The sequence below is a fragment of the Spermophilus citellus genome (assembly GCF_964194105.1).
Source record: "Spermophilus citellus genome assembly, chromosome: 2".
NCBI classification, from domain to species: Eukaryota; Metazoa; Chordata; class Mammalia; order Rodentia; family Sciuridae; genus Spermophilus; species Spermophilus citellus.
The window spans coordinates 78,065,632-78,090,092 of record NC_138183.1 but is presented as its reverse complement, the minus strand read 5'-3'; the positions used below and the strand labels follow the sequence as shown (position 1 = coordinate 78,090,092).

Below are 24,461 nucleotides of genomic sequence, written 5' to 3'. Positions count from 1 at the left end.
TGGCATCTCTCTTTGAAAGTCTGAATGAGTAGGCTAATATCTCCAACATAGGGCAGGAGACTCTGCAGGCCTGATTCCCAGTACACCTTCCCTCGTGCCAGGAGTACAAGAAATGAGATCTGGCTATACTGTATATAAAGTCAATATCTTTTTATATGAATTATCACAAAATTTTTTGCTTCCTTTATAAAAATCTTTTAAGAAGATAAAGTTTTCTTAATTAACTCGTGGATGCATTAGTTCATCCACTCCAAGGATGGCATGGCTTAGATACTTCTTCCTTCAAATGTACAATATTACTTAAGGTGTTAAATTCTATGCACTGATACGATAGCATTAGGACTTCTCTGAATTGAGGTAAAAATGCCCGCACAGTGTATAAAGGTGAACACAGAAAATGGACTGAAGTGTCGATTTCCTAGTCCTACTACCTGGAAAACAAAAGCATTTCATGCATCAAGTATGCTACTCCAAATAAAATGCACAGATAAAATTCTAAAGGGGAGGTAAAAATAATAGCTTACATATGTATTTTATCACTTGTGAGCTAATAAAATTGTCATAACAATCCTATTAGCAAAATAGTATTATTCACATTTTTTTAAATTATTTTATTGTTGGTTGTTCAAAACATTACATAGTTCTTAATATACCATATTTCACAGATTGATTCAAGTGGGTTATGAACTCCCATTTTTACCCCGTATACAGATTGCTGTGTCACATCAGTCACATTTTGCAGTGGAAGAAACTAAATCTCATGGACATTAGAAGTACTTGGGCAAAGTCATAGGGAGTGGAGCTAAAGTCTTCAGAATCTTTCTATTATATATGTATCCATGATTACTGTTGTCCATAAGACACACAGTATTTCTTTCAACTAAGGTCTGAAATCAATCATATGCTCAGAATAACCCTGTAATGTAACAGGGTGGAGGAGTCATTTAGAAATTATGTAGATAACTCTACTTGTCTTTTGCATAGAAATTGCCCTGTTCTTCAAAACTTCTTCAAAACTCATTAAAATAGCATGTGCAGAAAAAGAAATTCATGGGGCTTGGAAAGAAAATTTAACATCTGGCCCATCACACTTTCCCCTATTCTTGCTGAGAAATGACCTTCTTCAGCCATTTCTATCAGGGATTTTCCCTGAGTGTGTGAAGATATGTTATTTTGTGTTCTTGCATAGGCCAGTTTTTTATTAAAACTAACCAGGCACGCAGATGGAAGGATAACACTGAGTGCCGAAGCTCAGATTCTCATTTGTTAGCATCCAGCAGTGATCACAATATCCTTCTTTTTGGCTCTTTCAAGGATGATTCTGGAAATTTCAGGATGTACCGTCTCTCCCAGTATTGTACTATAAAATGAGGTCTGTTGAAACCATTATTGGGATGTGTGATAGAAATTTAATTGTTTTGAAATCCTGTAGGCTACCAAGATGTGAGCATGTATAAAGAGTCTAAATTGAGATCTAAATGGGAAAAAGTCTGGATCTATTTATTTCATAGCAGATGTATCCAGACAGATTCTGCAAAGTGATGGCCTACTATGTCACTCACTGTATCCTGCTATGTGCAGTGGCCTTGGGGAGAAGTAGGGCAGGATTAATTTTCAGGATTTCTTTTGTAATCTTAGGATCTGGTTTATATTAAAGACACTGGCACCAATATAGAGATCTCTCTGGGTTGCACAAAAGGATGGGCTAAGCCATCTTTACTAATTCCATGTTTTTACAAGAGGCCAAGGAAGGTTGGGCCACGTTGTTGATCCTGAACCAGTTTCCACAGCACCCTCTTACCACAGTCTCAGTGTGGACACAGCTAGTGACATTCCTTGTCCCTGATCAGAGACATGGACCGGGTACAGCAGTCTGTGCTGGGCATATAGACAAAGTTTTACTACTAGTGTCTCCTATTCACCTCAAACACAGTTTCCCTTCCACACTTAGAGCTTCCTTCTTTAGTGGAAAAAAATGATCTGTAGGGAGGATCATTGTGAGTCAATCATGGAAAGCTTCAAATGCAGCCTTACCACTACTTCTCTGTGCTCCTGTGTCCTGCACATGTCAATATTTACAAGGAGCCTTCACCCCAAACGTGAACCTTCTACTGGACCCAGTACAAAATAATGATATGTTTGAATTAAAGAAACTTCAATAATTTTTGGTCACAAAAAGGGGTGAATGAATGTACACAAGAACAGGAAAAGAGCTATAGATTTAGGCTTACTCACCTTCACTTAAAATTCTGAGATTTTACTTTAAACTTGTTCACAAAAAAGAGGGATGGAACAATCACAAATTGGACTATAAGCATGCTGGAAAACTATTTAACTTTAGTAAGACCTGAGAATGTCAGGACTGAAGCAACAGTGAAGGTAAAGATGAATAAACCACCTCTGGATGGATACCTTTTAAAAGATATCTGTGTCTTTGACAATTGCGGAGAAGTCACATACGAATTTTATGGAATAGGAATGTCCATGGAGAGCGTACATGAATTTGAGAAAGGTGCTGCTCTTTTAAGGAGAACATTATCATATTCTAGTGCACGTGGCTTGGTGAGTGGATCCCAGGACAGATTTCTCTTCTCAGTCTAATCCTTAGTGTGGTTCTCTTATGCAGTCAACAACCTGTGCAATCAACTGTGGAAGCTCTGGCACATATTCATAGACAGTTCTCAATAGTTTTAGCCATGTCCTCTGGTTCTCTAATGATAGGTGACTGGAATTCAATGAGGATTTTAGGCTTCTAAGATGCATGATATTAAACTCTGAAACAAAGTGGGGTACACACTCTCCACATTGGCTATGATGGTGCTTTTGAGAGTAGAACATGAATAGAAGCAAGTGATGTTGAGACAGAATCATGTTACACAGTGCATTAAGAAGGAGTCTACATTGTAACCTCTGGTGGGCTGGTAAAAGTAATGCAGCTTCCCAAGACAATGGACTTCATAGCCAAGAAAAGTCATATGCAGGTAAAACGGAAGAAAAAGTCATCATAAACTCAAACACTTCTGTCACTCTGCCTGTGTAACCGTCACACAACTGGCATCTGGCAACTCCAAATGTGACCCAGAATTACATTACTTACTTTTTAAAATCTCTGCAAAGTTCCACGGTAAATACAAAGATTACAAGTGTATATTCAAAAGAAGTTCAGATATCACAAGGTAAGAGGTTTTCTGAGGTCGTGGTGAACATAACAGGCAGGGAGAAGATTTGGGTTAAAGGACGCTGGTGAAGGCTTCTCAAAGCACAGTTCTAGCTTGACATTTTCCAATCTCACACTTATACCCTTCTCCCTGGGCTTATTAAAAAGCTATTTCAAAAATCATTTCTTTCTCTTCTTAAAAAAAAAAAAGAATCTAGCAAAGATGATCATATATCCTAACTCTAAAACTGTCCTCCTTCAGAAGGAGGGCCAGGGATGATGACAAATTTTGCTGAATGTCACAGTTCTTAAGGTCATAAGTATACAATTGCATACTAAGATAATATAAAGTGATCACCACAAGAGAATATCCATCCATTTCACCAGGTCAACTTGTTATGTGCATGTCATTTTGTAGGGCACATCACGGGACCCGTGGATTCACGCCATCAATTGAGGAAATAAAACTGTTTGACACCCAACTAGCGACGAGAATCAACTTGCTTCAAAGTCATTACTATTATCCAACTCACTTTCTCAGATCACGACAGTGGGTCTAAAATGTATTTCAAATCAAATGAGAACTCCTAACTCGAGGATCCAAGCAGCTTTGCTTCTGGAAGTTCTTTTAAATTCTCCTTATCATATCACATCTGCCCTTTTATTGCACTGGGGGCCCTCTCCCCACCTTCCCCTGAACTTCAGTTTTTCTGTAGCCATCTCCTCCAGTTACAATTCCTCCAGGAAACACTAAGAATCAAAAGCATGCATGTGCTCAAACTGACTAAGAAACAACTCAAGACACTATTTCAGATCAGCTTTGCTTCCTGAACTCTGAGTACGCCTAAAATTCTCAAACATCTTCCACCCTCTCATCAGATTCACTTTTGCTTCTCATTTAGCTTATACACAAGGCATGAGTGTAATTCACAATCATTAGCAGATCTTATGCTTTTTTTCCCCTTCATCTTAATTGAGCTTATTTATTGTTTACTAAAACACGAACAAAAGCTGGGAGCAGTGGTGCACTCCTGTAATCCCAGAGGCTCAGGAGGCTGAGGCAGGAGGATCACGAGTTCAAAGCCAGCCTCAGCAACAGCAAGGTGCTAAGCAACTCAGTGAGATCCTGTCTCTAAATAAAATACAAAACAGGGCTGGGGATGTGGCTCAATGGTCGAGGGCCCCCTGAGTTCAATCCCTAGTACCAAAAAAAAAAAAAAAAAAAAAAAAAAAAGAAAAAGAAAAAAGAGAGAAAGCAAGAAAAGAAAACACAAAGAAGTTAAATATCAATCCAGAATCTTCAACTAAAAAATCACAATATGTAATGCAAACAAATAATCCAAATTGGAGAAAATAATACAAAGATGAGAACATAAGAGTTGCAGGAGATATGTGACTATGAAGTATTGAGCCCTAATTGGGGCTGTTACTGTCTCTATTGACATGCATGATTTTAACAGGCACGGTTCTATGCATGTCAATATCTATATGTTCAATTTTCATTATACAAAAATCTATACAGACTCCCAACTGAATTTGCTATGTTCGAGTGATACAGGAAATATAGGGGATAAATAATTCTGCCTAAGTGTACCTTATGAGTGAGAAATGGTGCTAAATTCTTTATAGGAGTCTCTGTTCCTCATTTTCCTCTTGGCTCATTTCATTCTACCTACGAGGGTCTCTTACCCCCTTTCTTTTTGGTGAACAAGTCCCACGCATGCTATTTGAAATGGTCTATATCTGGTTAGGTTTCTGGATTATTCCCTCACTTCTTGGGGTCTCTGTTCAAATTTGAGAGATTTTTTTTTTGGTCTGATATTTTAAAAAAATTACAGTTTGCCCACACAAAGACTTGTACATAGCTATTTGTAGCAGTTTTACTCATAATAACTACAAATTGGAAACCAGAAAGCCATCCTTGAAAAAGTGAAGGAATATACAAATTGTGATATATTCGTACAGTGGAATATTAATTAGCAATAAAAAGGAACAAACTTCTGATATACTTAATGGCATAGGTGTATCTGAAAATATTAGATGGAAATAAAGAAGTCAGTTTCAAATAATTCCATCTAGATGCAAGCCTACAAAAGGCAATCTGATGAACTATGGCAGAAAGTAGCCTGAGGGCTGCATGGTGTGAATGTAGGGCAGGGCATAGGGAGGAGAATAAAAGAAAGAATGTTTTAGGGTCATAGAAAGGATCTTTGATCATGGTGGTGACTATAAAGATGTATGTATACATGTCAAAATGCATTATACTGCTGGGCAGGGGGATACCTGCGTGTAATCCCAGCAGCTCAGGAGGCTAAGACAGGAGGATCCTAAGTTTGAGGACAGCCTCAGCAATTCAGGAAGGCCCTAAGCAACTTCGTGAGACACTGTCTCAAAACAAAAAATAAAAAGGGCTGAGGATGTGGCTCAGTGGTTAGTACTCCTGGGTTCAATCCCTGGCACCAAAAAAAAAAAAAAAAATGCATTATACTATGAATTAAAATAGTGTTTTCTCACTGTATATCTGAATAAAGCTTAGAAGAAAAGTGTAAAGATGGCTAGATATACTGTTCATTGGTTTTTAAAGCTGGAATTCGATCCCAGGTTGCCTGACTGAAGCCCAGGCTCGGAGACTCTATATAGAGTGAATCTTTGATTTAAAAACCCAGGAAATCTCAAATTAAGAAAATGATTGTTAAATTTCAAAATAGTCTCTAGATAAGATTGTGTCTTGGCTTAAGTTTTTAAAATCTTATTTTGGAATTGGATTCAGAATCCAATCATCAGTGGTTCAAAGAAATCCATTTCAGTACTTCATAATCACAACATACTTTTCAAAACAGCCCTGCCTGGTTCTTGCTACTCACCCTCTATAATCACTGGTTTTAGGGCTTGCTAACTTTTATTTTGCTTAAAATACCAACTGTCACTAGAAAATATCAAGACTTGCTACTATTAAGAACAGCCAAAGTCATATGCTAAAATAGGAGTTTTAAAATTAGTGGGGTGAGGTCAGGGATGTAGCTCAGTGGTAGAGTGCTTGCCTCGCACGTGCAGGGCCCTGAGTTCAATCCCCAGTACAGAAAAAAACAAAATAAAATTACTGGGGAGGTCCAGCCTCATTAGAGTTATTAATCTGGATTTCTTCAAGTAATTACACAAAAAGAAACACCGACTTTCTCTTAAATAGAAGCTTTTGTTTATTGCTAAAAAACAAATCAGATTTTACATTTATAGTTTTTATTTGGCATATTAATTACTAAAGAGTCAACAGGATGTTGGTAGTCCACAATCAACTTGAATTTCTGTTTCTAGTTTCCATATTGAAGTAACTAATTATGACTTTAGACATTTAGGGTGAATTAATGATAGCATTTAAATATTCCAAAACAAAATTTACATATAGTTGTGGTAACATTGATATAGGATTGTGGAGTAAATTCGTCTGAAGACACATTAGTGATAACTTCATTATAAAGTCCTTAGTACATTTTTTTTGTAGCCCATTTTAGGTCATTTAATTAATTTTCAATTCCCCAAACTACATTTTATTTACAATATAGTTCCATGTATTTATCCTTATTTCAGGTAAGAGAAAACAGATATAACATGAAAATATACCTTTAAGACTTTATTTTTATGTTTGGTGGTTTTTTTTTTTTTTTGTGTGTGTGTGTGTGTGTGTTTATTTGTTGTTTTTGTTTTTTGGTACTGGGGATTGAACTCAAGGGCACTCGACCACTGAGTCACATCCCTAGCCCTATTTTGTATTTCATTTAGAGACAGGGTCTCACTGAGTTGCTTAGCGCCTTGTTGTTGCTGCGGCTGGCTTTGAACTCGTGATCCTTCTACCTCAGCCTCCCAAGCTGCTGGGATTATAGGCATGCGCCACCCTGCCCAGCTATGTTTGGTGTTTTCCATTTTTAAAGCACTTTTCATTCAATTCAGCCTTCTAATTATGTTGGTTATCAGACACCCACATTCTGCAAAAACCAAGGTGTACAATTCTTAATTTGCTTCCTCAAAGCCACAGAAAATATAACTTGGTTATTAAGACTGTGGCAAAGCCAAAAATACTCCAAACATAATTCTCCTAATTATATCTTCCATAGAAATAATAGGCAAATAGTATAACTATCATTTAAATTCTATCCTGAGGGTGGATTTGCGTGTGTGTGTGTGTGCTAGGGATTGAACCCGGGGACTTATGCATGCTAGGCAAGGCAAGATCTCCCACTACCTAGGCCTGAGGATGGATTTAAAGTGTAAAACTATGTGTTTAAAATTTACAGAGACACAAAACCAAACCAAAGTAAAAACACTCAAAGTCCAGCAAATCTAACACCGTCATGCAGTAAAAGGCCAGCAGAGGAAAAACAAAAGGTTTTTCATTTGCAGGACATATTATTAAACTTCATGTATTTAGTAGGTGTGAGTAGAACATTCTGATGGGACTAGTGGATATAAGATTCTAGATTAAACCATGACTCAACAGACTTTGTTGTCAGGCTACCTATATTCCCATGTAGACATTTAGGTAAATCTCCACCAGACAAAAGAAGTAAAGTAACATTCCTAAGTTATGTGTGATTCACATATATATATTTTTTGTAGATAAGGTAGAAATAAGCTCACATATACAATGGCCAACAAATAAGAAAAAAAAAACAGCTTTAAGTCAATGAATAGGGAATGAGGGTGAGGTCACAGAGCACAATGGTAGAAGGAAAATATACAATCTCAAAAGACAAAAAAATCAGGTGGCATAGTGGCATTTTCAGGGAGCAAATTTTATTAGGTAAAATAAATATATTTACCTCCCTCTGTCTTTCCAAGTAATAATTACTGTATTTTTTACAAATGGACTGAACTAGAGTCAAGCATCTGATTCTAATCCCACCTTTGACACGAATCATATGAATAACATTTCACTTTGACCTTTCTTCAAAAATGCAATGTACGGATTACCAATTAAGGTGCATTATGTAGCTTTAACCACAGCTACCAGCAGCAAATCCACGTGCTAGGTGGTAGAGATGAAATATTATCTGAACAGTGAAATAATAAAACAAAATGAAACTTTACCCCTTCCCATGGCAAAAGCATTAGAAATCACTTCATACACGTGAAAAACAAAGAAAACGACAATTCAAAACCTCTCGTTTGGCATGCTTAATGGTTTCAGCATTTCTAATTCCTTTTAATAAGTGTTACAAAGTGAAAGCAAGATGGGTAGGTACTCAAAATATATTGGAACATCTTAAAATTACCAGCCCTGCCCGTGGAAATAAATGAATGGCAATTGAAAGCAATAAAGGTTATTGAAAGTTAAGGTCTCACAGGCTAAGAGGTCACGTTAGACTGTCAATCATTTTCCCCACAGTGGGTAACCAGTTAGAAATTTAAAAAAAAATCTAGTAGTTTAGTTGTGGTGGAAGAAGGAGTCAGTGGGGATGGGAGGTTTCAGCAACATGCTGGAAGAAAAAAAGAGACTTACATAGTCTGGGAGGGCAGTGAAATGGAAGGCGTGGTACCCTCGCTCACTGAGTTGTCATTTTTGATTTTTCAATGACATTTTTTTCCATCTTTCGCCTAGTAAAGATGACAGAAGGTCCTAATTTATTATCTGACGTCTATTCCTGTTCCTAGATTTAAGAGAGTTTAACTGTATACAGTCATACAATCCAAATACAAATAATTCCACATAAAGCTAGAGCACTGACGTCCATGCATTCCATCATCATCATAAATGCACACTCGAACCAAAGGTCAGGAGTCAGAACCAGGCTGCTCCGCCTAGGAACATGGGGGAGAGAGGGACGGTGGGTTGGGTAGTTTAGTTATATAAAAGCAGTAGAAGGGAATAGCTCTCCCCCAAGAGCTAACTAACTTCCTCCTGAACTGAAATGAGTGACAGACTATCAAGAATGCCCAAATGAAAGTCTTTGGCATGGCTCTCCGGGGCCTGAACAGAGCTGCTGGATGTACACATAGGACACTAAACGGGTATTCTCTGTCTTAGATACCTCTGTTGCTGAGGTTGGGTTTAATTTTAGAAGATGAGAGAAGGATCATTGATGCTTTTCTCTAAAATGACTGTTGGGGATTAGACCTCAGGAAAATAATAATAGGTGTTACAAAAATTTCTGTCTCTGTATGTGAATGATGCCAGAGCAGATCTGACTAGGCAACACCATGGAGCCCCTGATGTGTTGGCCCACTTCCTGGGTTCACTTCAACATGAGTTGGGTTGGCACACTGAAGTTGCTAGGAAATATTAAAAAGTGAAGAGACAGTATCAATTAAATTCTGGGAAGAAAACCACCCAGATGAAAAAAGCCCTTCCTACTTCTATAGCTATTTGGTACATTTTAAGGAGCGCGGAGGGAGAATTAAAAAGAAGAGAAAGCAAAACAAAGCAAAACAAAACAGAAGAACCTTGTCATAAAAGAAATGGGAAAGGATCAAGGGAGAAAAAGCGAGAATCCTGACAAAATCCTAAAGAGCTTAATGCTAGAGTCATCTCCTGGCATTACACATGTTGGTCAGTAGCAAAATACTAGAATTTAGATTTCATTTCTCCACTGGCAAAATACCAAACCCATTCATCTGATCTAAGACAGTTTCCTATTCACACTTACAATTTCAAGTAGATTCTTTCGTTGATGTATAATATTTGTTCCATTTATTTTTCAAAAAACTATCTCAGGAGGAGTTATAAAATCAAAAGGTGTAGTTTGAAATTTAATGAGCATTATTTGCAAAGTGAACAAGGCAAATCGACATTTAATCAGTTTTCATAATGTGTATTCATTGGATGATGTTTATTCTGAAAAACTTTTATACTATAAAAAACATTTATAAGGGATTATTATTATTATTATTCAAGAATCAGCAGGACAGAATAATCTTAGTTCTATTAAGAGTTTTAAAAATTAAGGTGCCATCAGCATAAACATGTTGATAGTGGCTTGCATCTTTGGGGTTTCCCTTACTGAGAACTAATCTCACTACTGGGTCCTTTACAAAGTGCTACTATGAGAACACAGGACTAGAGAAAGTTCTGGGTTCCTGGTTTATCTCCGGAAACTCCAGGGTAATCCCACTCTCCTCTCTGAGAAACACAGAGATGAATCAGCAGACAGCCCCTTTCTTTGGTGTTTCAAGGCCACCTCCTGACCTGCAGGAGAACCTGTCAGCAGGAAGCCCACAGCTGCTTCAGGACCAGGGAATGCCTTCCACCTTCTAGGTCCACCACACAAAATGGGTGGTCTGGATCAAGCCTTTAGGAGGGCCCCCTGCTGTCTAGTTCATCCATTGTCTAACCTCACTGTTTGCCTGGGAGGTATGACATACCAGTCTGTCTGAAGACATACAGGGAGGTTTTGTAAAGTAGATTTGGCAGGGGCTGCTATTTAGGGTGTAGGTCTTCTTTGTCAGTGATGATATCTATTGATTTACAAAACCCAAACTGAATTGGTAGCTACTCTAGGTGGCTTCTGTTTTACCAGATGAGAAAGAAATTCTGTTGGATATTAACATCTCCATCACTGAGATCAGTCCCCGCCCCGCTTTCTTTACATACTCTAAATCAAATGCTCATCATTAGGTCACAAAAGCAAGCTCAGAGAAGCACAGGCGTTTCTGAATTCATTTCATGCATCCATTTCACTCAGTGTTAAATCTGGGTAGGGTGGGACTGGGGGAGAGCACCTGTGGGCACAGGCTTCTGGTGGCAGGCTCCTTTCCTATTCTCCTGTCTAGGGAGAAATGCATGGCATAGATTGCTGCTCAGCAAGGCCTGTAAAAGTCAGCTGACTTAATTGAAAGGACGAGGTCTTACTGAGCTCTCCTTGCAGGAACCTCTTCCAAACATTAGGTCTTTTTGTTCCTGCAGTTCTCATTTCATAAAAAGTCAGCCTGCTTTTTTCCTCCGGTCCTGGTGACCTGCATTCTCTGCTTCCCCAAAATGCGTTGTTTCTTTCGCTAGCCTCTGCCGTAACCGCTTTTATTTGTGAGACACTTGGGAGGGGGTGGAAATGTTTAGAGTACAGAAGAAAATAACTCTTTAAAAAATTCATCTCATTATGATCATGTTTAGATGAAATATGGGGCTTGCCATCAACAAAATTACAAAACAATTCCACTGGGAGCCCAAACCAGTCAGAGTAATTCATCTATGAAAAAGCGAACTTTAATTGTTACTCTTGGCAGCCATCTAAGAGTAGAGTGAAATATTATACTAAATATTGCCACGTGCAATAGTAAAATACTATTTCCTCCTTGCCAGAAGCAGCGTACAGCCCCCTTCAGATTCAGGTTTGGGTCTGGTGATTTAGTCGAAATCCTCTGTTGCCCCCTCTCCAAAACCAACAGGGGTTTTCAAAAGAGCTGTGTGTTTTATTAGAACCATTTGCTCCTTTTAAGTTGCCAAAAAGGAATAAGTAAAACTAAGACGTTTATTTGGGTTAAAGTTGATTCCTCAGCTTCATGGAGGTCAACGTACTTAGTTTGTGAACCTTCTGCTAAGAAGTTCACTCCAGCCTTGAACCAGCCAAGGTTCTGTGTCAGTCCCTTGCTCCAATCCTCGTGGAGTTATACAGCAGTAGTTGGGCGCACGTGGAAGCTAACCAAGATGGAAGATATATTCTGGGTTTTCTAGAACAATAAATTTCAAATGATTTTGATGGTGCCCTGATGATGTTATAAGGTGGGGATCAGGTGACTTGAGTGGGGCTACAGAGAATGGGATCCCACCAGGTACTGACAACTCTTTAAGATTAAAAAAAAATCATTGAATATTGCTGCATTATGCCCTTTATAAGCATGGAAGAGGTGTTTGTTAATACTCAAAAACAGAGGGATAGTCTTTTTTTAAAAAATGGAACAAAGCTTTTGTTGAAAACTTTAAAGTACTATTTACGTGCATTGGTTACCTGTCATTGATAGGTTCTAGCTAAGCACGAGTCTATTATAAGCTGTTTATAAATAATTTTTAAATACGTATTCCAACATACTATTTGCATATATTAGGCATAATTCCCTATGGATATATTAAGAGCATATTTAAGATATCACATGTAGATAATATTATTAAGTTTCCAAAATGCATAAATTTGGGCAGTTAGGACCTTTAGAAATTAAATGTCTTGCTCAGGATTATTCAGATTATTACCTACAGTTTGAAGAACAGAATTTTATTTAAGTAGATATTTCCTATGGTATGGCACATTCTTCTTATGCACAGAGGACTATGTTATAATATTAAAATTATTGGGAGTAAGTTTAAAATCATGTGTGATAAAAAAGTAATCTAGTTAAAACTTAGTTGAGTTGATTAAAGTTTAAGTCCTCTTCAACTTGAGTAACTATACTAAACCTTAGAACATCTGTGCGATTTTTCTTTTATTACAACATGTATTATCATTGACAAAGAATAAAATGAATGCTACTAATAAGACCATTGGAAGGAAATATAATATAAAAAATGCATTAGCCATGGGGAAAATATTCAATGCTTGTTATACCTGTGCATAGGTGCATAAGGACTGAACGATACAAAGCTTCAAGAGAACTTTCGGTCTATATAAAATAACATCTCTTAGAAGTATGCCTGTTGTTCTGTTTGTGGAAGTTACAAAAAAACAAAAACAAAACTTACAGAATGCATGGACTAACAGTGTTACACTACAGTGAACAACATCTATCCATTATTACTTAAGAGGAAGTAATCACTACAGAAGGCAAAGAATTTTAAAATACATTGTTAAAATACAACTCAGATAATCAATGACAGCACAAGTAAACTAATTAGGAGTCCCATAGGCTGACTATACTTGGGAGTTGGTTGATCTAAAAAACTGACCTATGATATGGGAAGACAAGGAAGTCTGCCTTATTATATGTGTAGTTTTAATTTTAAAAAATATCAAGCTGCCTTTTATTTACTAAAAGATCAAGCTCTGTGTGAGCACAAAATTTAAAATTTCTTTTGAGGAGCTGTATTTTCCTGCTCTCCATTTAAAATGGGGGAAAAATAAAAATATTTTGCCTGTGACAGAATATGAAAGAAGTTCTCACCCTTAAAACCAGCAGCATTGGTTTTCCAGTCATTAGCGTTCAAATGTCCCGCACGGGAAGTCCTGACAATAACATGCTGTACGTCTCTCCAGGTCAGAAACGGACTGGGGAAAGACAAGGTAAGAATCATTGTACCAAAAAAAAAAAAAAGATGGGGGAAGCAGAGAGTCACAAGCAAATTAAAAAAGCAAAATCAAAATGGCAAAGTACTAAAAACAAAGGGGCAAAGATTTGGGTTTGGGATAACCAAAGGCCAAATGCTGTCTTTGTTCTCAAGATGGAGAAGTGACATTTGTCTGGGGGAGGCAGAAAATGTAACCTTAAATGGAAGAAATAACAGGACCGAAGTCAGTGTAACTCAGTGTTTAAAAGGGTGAGGGTTTCCAGTTTCCTCAACAAAATGGCTGCCTTGGTGTAAAAGTCTGCATCATTACCGGAAATTGAGAGTAAGCTAAAGTCAAAATGGAAGGTCTCTGGAACATTCCTTGTTCAATCATAATTAGGCAGTTGACTTGCAATTTTACTAAAGAACTTAGCAATGTTCAGCCTTCTTTGTATATACACACGGGATATGGAAAACCTCAACTGAAATCCAGTTCCCATTTTCCCTGTTGTTCAAGGAAGAGACTACGGTACAGAATCTGCAGTTGGGCTCCTCAGCACAGACAACTATGAGGGTGCACTTAATTTATAATATGTAGCTGTTACGCTAAGTCCTGGATACCTAGTTCTTATGGCTGTTAGCATTGGAGAGCATAAGACAACAAGTGAACAGGAGACATGCTCGCTGGAAAATCCAATGCCGGTCATAAACAAACAGAAAATAAATCCAGTACATACACACAGAATTTTTGTTCTCTTTCAAGGAATATCTATTTTCTAGAAGGCATTTGATTCAATGCATCCATGCAATTCTCCTCAGGATGCTTATTCAATTCAGTCTTGAACTCTGAGATGTGACAATCTCTGACCTCACTAAGAATTATGGTAATTATCATGCAGCCTGCATGGTCATTTTTTTTTTTCTCAAATACCACCTTCCTTTGCAAGAATGAGCCACAGAAAATTTGGAAAAGAGGAAGAAACTACTCTCTGTCTGCCTCATGTGCTCATGAATGGATACTGGGATCTCCCAGACTGCAAGAAAACTTATCTTAATTGCAGCCAATTTTCACAGTGAAGACTACACAGTACTTCACTTTATACTGCTTTTTTTTTTTTTAATCCCCCATCACACCTATGACATTATGTGATTTGGAGGGGGCCAGATGACCAGATTCTGGCTGCTTCATTTTCTATGTGAAATTAACCTCTCATAGTCTTAATTTCCTCACTTCGAATATGGATACTAAATCTAGTTTACTATATTGTACTGATTGAATCAGTTAAAGCAATGTCAATTACTTAATGTAGTGCCTGTACATGATGAGCTATTAAAAAGCATCCACACACATTTTGATAAACAAATAGCTAAGGCTCTTATTTGGTGTTTTGAATATGAAGAAAACAAAAAAAAAAAAAAAAGAAAGAAAAAAGAAAAGAGCTATTTATCTATTGCCTTTTTGTTATGCTCTCAGATTTAAGATAAATGGAGAGTACTGCCATTTTCAAGGTTTTCAGAGGGGATAAGATTGGCTCTAGATTATTTTAAAAGGTTGCATTAGCAAAAGAACTTATATTCAGGAAATTAAAACCTAACTTACGAAATTTTAATAATATAAGAACAATGAAAACAGAATCATTTTTGTTTTGCATGGATACGACCTACGTTAGGAACCAATTTTAGAAGCTGGGAAGGCATGAAATGCTCAAGGAAGGGAGGGAGGTCCATGGTGAACCCCAGAAGAAAGGGAAGTTTTGCTTCTAAAATAAATAGCATGATTGGGTCCTGGGCTCACTAACTCTGAATTCACATAATTCAGCAAACTCCGTATATTGCTGTAAGGGAAATGAGAAAATGAGTACAGGGATAATTCTGAATGCTGACCTCAGCAGAAGATGCTCGGACTGCGCCTGAGATGTGACATTCACACCCTCCCAAAGGAGCATATGCTGTTTTCCCCCATGAATGAACAGCAGGACAACAAAAGGTACACTTGGCTTTGACAACTATATCAATGATATCACCCTAGTGATCTAAAATTAATGTTAACACACAGTCAAAACACCCATATTTTTAATCTTACCCTAGAATAAAAAAAAAGTCCGTTTTCCATATTACTTATCACCAGGGCAAAATTCCTTCAAAAATATCTAGCACAGGGCTCTGATCACAGGGAGATATATATTGCCCCTCGTGAACCTCAGTGCTAACATATAAAAATAATAGAACAGGGAAGACTTATCTTGTACCTTAGGCAGCTGTATTCTGGCAGATTCAGGAAGTCTCCTGTATTCAACTCAGCCTGAAGAAATAAGAGTTACTTGTTCTCATGCTGAGTTGCAAAAACTAGTTCTTCTTGGAGTGCTTGTAATTAGAAGGAAGAAATTGGCGTCAGGAAATTGGAACTACACGTGGAAAGAAGGAGGGGGTTGGATGACTTTCCTCTGACATTGCATAACGCACACAACTTTGGAAATAATCTAATTTGAAAAATTTCTGAATTTCCCCCAAATAAATAAAGAAGATAATGTGGGAAACCAATGGGTTTGTTTCCACCTGTAGGAAGATAACTAATTAGCTCAGGTTAATTGTGGTGCACGTTTTAGATATTCAGTATCCCAAGAGGACTCTTGCTTAGGGGGAAGTCTACTCTGCATCTTACTTTGTTGATTCTTTTTTTTTTTTTTTTCAGTACTGGGGCTCCAACCAGGGTCCTGTACTGCATCTTACTTGCTCCCAAGAATGATGCAGGGACTAAAGATTGAGTCAGACTATCAAAGAGTGGTAATGGATCGTTTTAGTAACAATACATAGAGCAAAAGCTTAGAGGAAAGGTGGAGTACCCTTTGCTGGGAGCAGCACATTCACAACAGTAATGTAGGACTCTCTGCAGCTCCCCCCACCTCTGCCCCAGGTACCTGGGCTCACACTCCACTGGACTAGGAAAACCAAGGCCCCTCTTCTTTTCAAGAACAGGTGGGCTGAGCACCAACAATTTTAGGGCAAGCAACAGTTGAGAGGTCAAAAATCTAATAGACCAGAGGAAAAGTGTAGTATCTTTCAACCTGAGCCTTCTGGCCATCACCCTGCAATGAGCCATGTGGTGTTCTGCTACAGACCTCTTATGTTTCTTCCTGGATATGTTGACGACTCCCTTCAGTCATGATAATCACCAAAAAAGTAACATTTCTAAATGCTTGAAAGAGCTGTGTATCTGCTTGTGGCCTTTCAAAGCAATGAAATGAAAATGACTTTGTAGGGGGCGGTTATACATGTAATCTTTCTGGTTAAGAAGTTTCTCCTCTTTTACTGACCTTGTAATAATAATCCACACTTAGCAGGCACGTGCCAGAGCCAAGCACTATATGTTTTACATGCAATACTGTTGTATAAAATCTTAAAAAATGATATGATGGAAATACTCTTGTTCTCATTTCACAGTGACAAAACTGAGGCTTTGAATTACATGCAGTCACTCAAATATACAGAGGTAATAAGGGGTAGAGCCAGAGTTCAAACCCGCTAGATCTGTCTGCTGAACTTCTGCTATCAATCACTGGGTAATGCTGTTTGCAGAATGGATCTATAAAGGTGATACAGGGTCACACACAGTACTTCTCAGGTCTTTCTTGAAAAATGGATAAAGAAGCCGAGCATGGGATGTCATTTTCTCAGTGTCACACAATCTTTGCATACACACCCTACTTCTCAGCTCAGTTGATTTTTTTTTTTTTTTTTAAATACCAGGGATTGAACCCTGGGCGCTTAGCCACTGAGCCTCATCCCCAGCCCATATTTTTATATTTTATTTAGAGACAAGGCCTCACTGAGTTGCTTAGGGCCTTGCTAAATTGCTGAGACTGGCATTGAACTCACAATCCTCCTGCCTCAGCCTCCCGAGCTGCTGGGATTATAGGTATGTGCCACTGCACAGTGCCCGGCTGGTTGGTTGGTGTTTATCTACCATGGTATTCAGGAGATTATTTAATATAGATTATAAATTTTAAAGGCCTAGCTTTTGCACACTCTATCAAAGAGAAACAAAAAATACTACGCCAGGAAAATCACATTATTTTTATAACGTATTTGACATGTACATTGTTATGATTAGATATGAGGTACTCATATCTAATATGAGTTTAGAGGTGAAATGACTGTCATGAGAGCCTTAACCTAATCAGTACATTAATCCACTTGAAAGGATTAGTTGGGTGGTAACTATAGGCAGGTAGGGTGTGGCTGGAGGAGGTGGGTGACTGTGGGCAGGACTTTAGAGAGTGTGTGTGTGTATATATACATATATTTTTTTTGGGGGGGTGGGGTGGGGGAGTGGGGGGAGTACCAGGGATTGAACTCAGTGGTACTTCACCACTGAGCCGCATCCCCAGTCCTATTTTGTATTTTATTTAGAGACAGGGTCTCACTGAGTTGCTTAGCACCTCACTGAGGCTAAGGCTGGCTTTGAACTTGCAATCCTCCTGTCTCAGCCTCCCGAGCTGCTGAGATTACAGGTGTGCTCCACTGCGCCCAGCTAGAGTATACATTTTGTTAAGTGGAGTGCTCTCTCTGCTTCCTGACGCCACATCCCAAGCTTCTTTCCTCTACTGTGCTCTTCCACCATGATGTTCTGCCTCACTTTGGGGCCCAAAGAATGGAGTCAGTCATCTATGGACTGCGAGCTCTGAAACTGTGAGCCCCCAATGAACTTTTACTCCTCTAATTGTTCTTGTTAGGTCTTTTCGTCCTAGCAACAAAAAAGCTGATGAAAACATACACTACATGTCATACTCTGATTATACCATGTTATACCATTATTCTTATGAATTTGTCACCTGGCTGGTCATGGTCACGTTCTGATGTAGCTCACAGCTTGGTTAGGTAGTTCTTCTCTTCAATTAATCTCTGTTAATGATCACTTGTCATCAATATTGGCAAAAGCAGGAGAATCAATGACACCCTTACTACCTTGTGTTTGCATTACATTCCTGTTCGGAGCAGTTCAAAGCATTTCATAGGCCTTATATGAGATTTAGAAGTAACAGGACATGTTCCAAGAACAAAATTTTCTGTAGTGTTTCTTATTAAATTTCTAAGTTCAACTGCTAGCTCATATATTAAAAATGAAAAAAAAAATCCTCATCAAGACTTCTTCCAGGGCTGGGGATGTGGCTCAAGCAGTAGCGCGCCCGCCTGGCATGCGTGCGGCCCGGGTTCGATTCTCAGCACCACATACCAACAAAGATGTTGTGTCTGCCGAGAACTAAAAAATAAATATTAAAAATTCTCTCTCTCTCTCTCTCTCTCTCTCTCTCTCTCTCTCTCTCCCCTCTCTCACTCTCTCTTTAAAAAAAAAAAAAAAAGACTTCTTCCAGATAATTCCACAGATGTGTGTTTGAAATAAAACTGCATGTGGTGGTCCTTAGAAACAAGGACCTATTTGAAATTTGGCGTAATTGATTTAACTGTACTTATTAAAGGGAAGAAAGATCCCCCCAACTTCCTCAAAGGATCTATCATTATGAGCAATTTGGTGGTAACTGATAAAAGGAACAACAGATACACATATTATCACTGAAGAAGGATTTACTAACAAGAAGAGCTGCAGAAAATATAGATAATGAAAGCCATTTTCTAAGCAGGGTAATTTGGTTTAATAAAAGAGTAATTCTGTTTAATGAAATGATAAGGTATTATCTAGATCAATGGAGAAATTGCATGGCCAACCAGCAATCAGCCAAATATCCAACTTACTAAATAATCAACAGCAATCCAGAACAAACCCAACCTCCTTTCATGTTTCTTAAAAGTGTGTAAAATAGAAATGGGAACAAGTAGCCAGAAAATTAATGTCATTGTACCAATGCTACAGAATTCAGTAATTATGGGAATGGCTTTATTGTGAGCAGAATCAACAAAGATGAGGCGGAAGGTGTTTAAAGCATGATGAGATTTGTAAAAACACCTACTCTGATTGCAGCCAGTGCATGCAAAGGGTGGTTCAAGAATATAAGACCACCCACTCAACAAAGGAAGTCCATCTGCTTTGGTCAGATAGTGAAGAAGGGGAGAGCATCGGGAGAGTCAGTCCCACTGAAATCAAGAGTGTGTTTGTTTTGTGTTCTACCGTAAGTCAAAAGCTCCAGGCCTAAAGCTCAGTTGCTGTATCAAAAAACAAAATTAACAATACCTCAAGAGTTAGGAATGTGAACTGTGTGGGTATCCCTGGACACCCACTTATGATCCACCCACACTTGAACCAAAGCAGAAAAGGTGAAAGAAAAGGAAAAATGGGGTCAGAACCACCAAATCCAATTATTATTTCATTCTCTTATGAAACCACGGTCTGATTTTATGAATTTAGTCTAAAGCAAGGGTAAAGAAACTTGGTCTCTAAATACACTTAAGAAAAGACAGCCTTCGCTGGGGAGGTGGGAATGCCTCTAATTCCAGTGACTCTGGAGGCTGAGGCAGGGAGGTAGTAAGTTCAAAGTCAGCCTCAGCAATTTATTTTTATTTTTATTTTTTTACATGTATTCTCTCTCTCTTTTTTGCATTACAATTCTTAATACACATATATACCACAATTTATCATATCTCTGTATATAAGGTATGTTGACACCAAATTAAAATCTTCATGGGAGGAAGATTATTTCTAGATAGTGAAGAGGGGTGGGAGGAAAAGGGAAGGGGCAAGAGAATAGCCAGGATTGTGGAAGGTGATGGTCATCATTATATAGCCTCAGCAATTTAGTGAGGCCCTAAGCATCTTAGTGAGACCACGCCTCAATAGAAATCATAAAAAGGGCTGGAATGTGGCTTAGTAATTAAATGCCCCTGGGTTCAATCCCCAGTACAAAATTTAAAAAAGGATACTTTCTGATGTGCAATGAAAAATTTTGGCAGGGTGCCTTGTAGCACACCTGTAATTCCAGGGGCTTGGGAGGCTGAGGCAGGAGGATTACGAATTCAAAGCCAGCTTCAGCAACAGCAAGGTGTTAAGCAACTCAGTGAGACCCTGTCTCTAAATAAAACACAAAATAAGCCTGGAGATGTGGCTCAGTGGTCAAGTGTCCCTGAGTTCAATCCCTGACACCCAAATTTTGTCATTTAAACTGAAGCATCTTTTCTCCCACAAATCCTGGTTTACATAGGCTTGTTACTACACTTAAAAGACCATGATTATGTTTCCTGCAGACACTACAAACAAATGATGTTTTGTTTGTATGCCCAATAATCATTTCCTTGAAGTCTTTTGCTTTTAAACTCTTACCAAATAAACCTGAAGAATGGCCAGATGGAAGTACACTAACAGGTCTCAGGCATTGAGATCAAGTCACAATTGTGAAGATTCTCATTGTGCTTCCTATAGATTCAACTCCTTCCCACAGTAGCACCCTGAATGCAGGGCCTATCTTTGGCCCAGAATCTAGGGATAGCCCTCATTTTTGTCCCAAACCTTTAAAATCTTTTTGGAGTAGATGACATGTGACAGTAGGAACATTTCCTCACTAAATTTATCATTCCACTCATGGGGTAGGTGTCCCAGGACTTGGCTGGGGTAAATATGCAAGTCAGGTGAACAGTCTCAGTTCTGCAGGAAGACACTGGCACTCCCATGCATTTCTATTTCTCATCCAAATTCATTCTCAGAATAATCATAAACACAGTCTAGTCACATGAGAATGGCAGAAATTGTGCTTCAGAGTGAAGATGACCTAGGTGAATCTTGATTTGCCTCTTATTAATTATATAACATTGGACAACTCACTGACCCTCTTCCAGACTCCACTGCCATAATGTGAAGACAATACCATTTACTTGGCAAAGTGGTTGCAAGATTTTGAGTAATGAATACAAAGTGCTTAGAACACAGTAGATTTTCCAAAACAATAGCCACGATTATTTGTAGAGGTTAACAGTCTACCATACCATGAGAAAAAGAACTACTTTCTGAATTTACACAAGCATTTGATGAACCTCCACTTCATTAAACTAGGTTTTCCTCAATGTTCCTAAGTCTGAATGATATGATTTTTTTCAGCACTTTTGGAAAGACTGCTTAGTAAAATAATAATGCTACTAAGGCCTGTCATAAACCTTTGGTCTTATACAAGCCCATGGGTATGCAGCAGTCTGAACTGGTTGGGGATGAATGGTTGGTACCCACTCTGATGGTAGTGATTTCTATTTGTGGTGATCTTCCTGATTCATGGTTGGACCTTGAGGCAGTGACCATGGTGAATGTTCTTTGGTTTGATAGCCTAGTGCTTTATATCAAATGTTAAAATGAGGACTGGAACCATACTTTCTTCACAAAACTGAATTCCAGATTGAAATGCTTTTAATTCTCTTCTACAGAGTTCAGAGATATGCAGAGTTCTTACCAAAAAATCTAGTAGTTAAACTCTTGAACAGGCAACAAAAATAGTCTGTTGCATCTCTGTTGTTATTATTTTCCTGTGTAGTGCTGGGGATACAACCCAGGGCCTCATGCATGATAGACAAGCACTCTACCACTAAGCTCCAGCTCTAGCCCCCTCTGTGATTCATATTATTCTAAGTTATTTTATAATCCCCCTTTTACCTCCCATTTTCCCCTGAAAAATATAAAAGATTAAAATGATGTTTTCTTACAGGCTTATTAATAAGTATATTTATAAACAAGCTTTTTAAATGTTCAGTTTTAATTTTAAACTTTATTATGGTAACTATGTATTTTAGATTCTAGAATTTGAAGTAAATGTTATTAGGATGATGTTAGAAACTTTTGGCTCGTTTTTATGAAGACCCGGCAGTCTTTCTAGCTGCTAGGCATATATGGCAACAAATAATATTTAAAAATTATATATTATACATTCGCTGGAAAAGATTAACAAAGACTAGTAGATATTTAGTATAAAACATTTGGAGGTATTATATAGAACCCCACACCAATGTGACTGGCATAGGAAAATAATTTTCAGCTTCTGTTTTCCTCTATTACATATATTGGAATGGCAAAACCATGTCTTTCCATACTCCCTGGAAGTGAGGGGTGAATATGAAACAAAGTTTCAAATAAGAAGTTGTCCATCAGGCATTTCTTTGCTTTTTTTTTTTTTTACTTTTTTTGGGGGGGTGGTGGTATCAGGGATTGATCTTGGGGGCACTTGACCACTGAGTCACATCCCTATACCTATTTTGTATTTTATTAGAGACAGGGTCTCACTGAGTTGCTTGGCCCATCGCTAAATTGTTGAGGCTGGCTTAGAACTTGCAATCCTCCTGCCTCTGCCTCCTGGAATGTGGATATGATGGCTGGAACTGCAGACTTTACAAAAAAAAATCAAGAAGATAATCTAAGCTTTTGCCTGTATACCCTTGAGCTACTAAATCAACATAGTATCTTCATTACTGATTTAATTGATTTCTTATCATATGAACCAAACTTTCTTTCTAATGAATATACTTCCTAAAAGATGTATCTCAGTACAGAGTAACAGATGGCATGCACTAAATGTTCACTGTGTGGTCAGTACTATTAGAAGTACTTTGCATTCATTTTATTCATTTATTCTTCAGGATGATGCAGTGAGACAGGTGCTGTTACTGCTTATATTTCAAAAATAAGGACATCAAAGTACAGAAAGATTATTGATTATGTTTAGATGCACATGATAAGCCAGAGCTGAAACTGGCCCAGAATGTCTGACTGCAGGGTCTTGCTGGGATCCACTGCACCACCAACGGGTCCATCAAGGGAAGCATTAGGCTAGCAGTGCTTGCAGACAGGGGCTGCTGATCTCCTGGTTTGGGGCAGGAACTGATCCTCTCCCCACCCAGCAAACTTGTATTAACTGGAGCTCTGTCAGGGTTTCAGGATTGGTTTGGGGTTTTGTCTCTCAAAATCTACCTTCAGTGGCAGGTTAGAAGAAGGCCTGGATGCTACTATGGTTTGGGGCTTGAATGTCCTTCAGAGGCCCCTGTGTTAAAACCTTGGTCTCCAGGGTGGTGCTACTGGAAGTGGTGGGATCTTTAAGAGGTGGACCTATTGGAATTCTTGAGGTCACTGTTGGTATGCTTTTGAAGGGGACTATGGTCCTCTGCCCCTTCCTCCTTCCCTCTTTTTCTTCCTGGCCACGAGGCAAGCATTTTTGCCCTACCATGTGTTCCTACAATGATATGTTCCACCATGTGGAACATATTTTGCCTCACCACAGGTCCAAAACAAGGGATCAGTTAGTTGATCATGGATTAGAACCTCTACAGCTATGAGCCCAAATAAGCCTTTTCTCTCTATAATTATCTCAAGCATTTTGTTATAGTAACAGAAAGTTGACTAGTACAGATGCTAAATGGAGCCACAAAAGCATCATCCCAGAGTTTCTTATGGAGAATGAATAATTAAAAACAAAAGCAAATAATAGAAGTAAAGGAAAAAGAAAAGGAAGGAAAAAGAAATGAAAGAAAAAGAAACAAAAGGTTAAGTACAAAGAAAGGAAAAAGAGGCAAAGGGAAAGAAAAAGAGTATAGAGGAGAAAAGCAGTAATAACATGGAACTTATGAAAAACAATCAATAAAGTGAAGTTAGAGACAGCAGGAAAGACTACAAGAAGGAATGATATTAGTAAGAGAATAGTTTACATTAGAGTAAATTGATACTGACACAATATGGTAGAATTGATACTGTGCACAATTGAGTTAAATGGTATGAAAGGCAGATGTGAGAGCTTCCTACAGATATTTTAGGAAACAGATGACAAGGAAAGACGAGTTGATAGATTTGGAGGACAGAAAATCGAAATCCAACTTCAGAATACTAGCTTTGTTCTCTGAGGCTGAAGACTAATAATCACTGACTCTTCATATCTCCCAGATGCTTCACCTTGTGCACACAAAGCGATCCCCAGAGTTAGATTCTAATATCATTATTTTCTTTTTTAGACATGTGTGAATTTGAGGCTTAGAAAAACTAAACATCTTTCCCAAACCTATACACCTAGGAAGAACCAAAACAGAGATATGAAGCCATGTCTTCCGTCTACAACCCAGAACCTGAAACCCCGTGGTGGACTTGGCTAGTAACCAAAGTCACACCTGTTAAATATGTCCAAAGTGGGTGAAAAGACTCAATTTGTTCCAGGA

At 38.3% G+C, this 24,461-nt stretch overlaps 1 protein-coding gene across 4 annotated transcripts in view; it reads right to left on the bottom strand.

Moving 5' to 3' along the window:
* PCSK5 (proprotein convertase subtilisin/kexin type 5) overlaps positions 1 to 24,461 on the bottom strand; it is a 450,277-nt gene that overhangs the window by 199,854 nt on the left and 225,962 nt on the right. For all 4 annotated transcript variants that reach the window (XM_081278894.1, XM_081278895.1, XM_081278896.1 and 1 more), the window contains exon 10: positions 13,235 to 13,338. In XM_081278894.1, the coding sequence (XP_081135020.1) occupies positions 13,235 to 13,338 (104 nt within the window). The remainder of the gene's footprint in view (positions 1 to 13,234; positions 13,339 to 24,461) is intronic.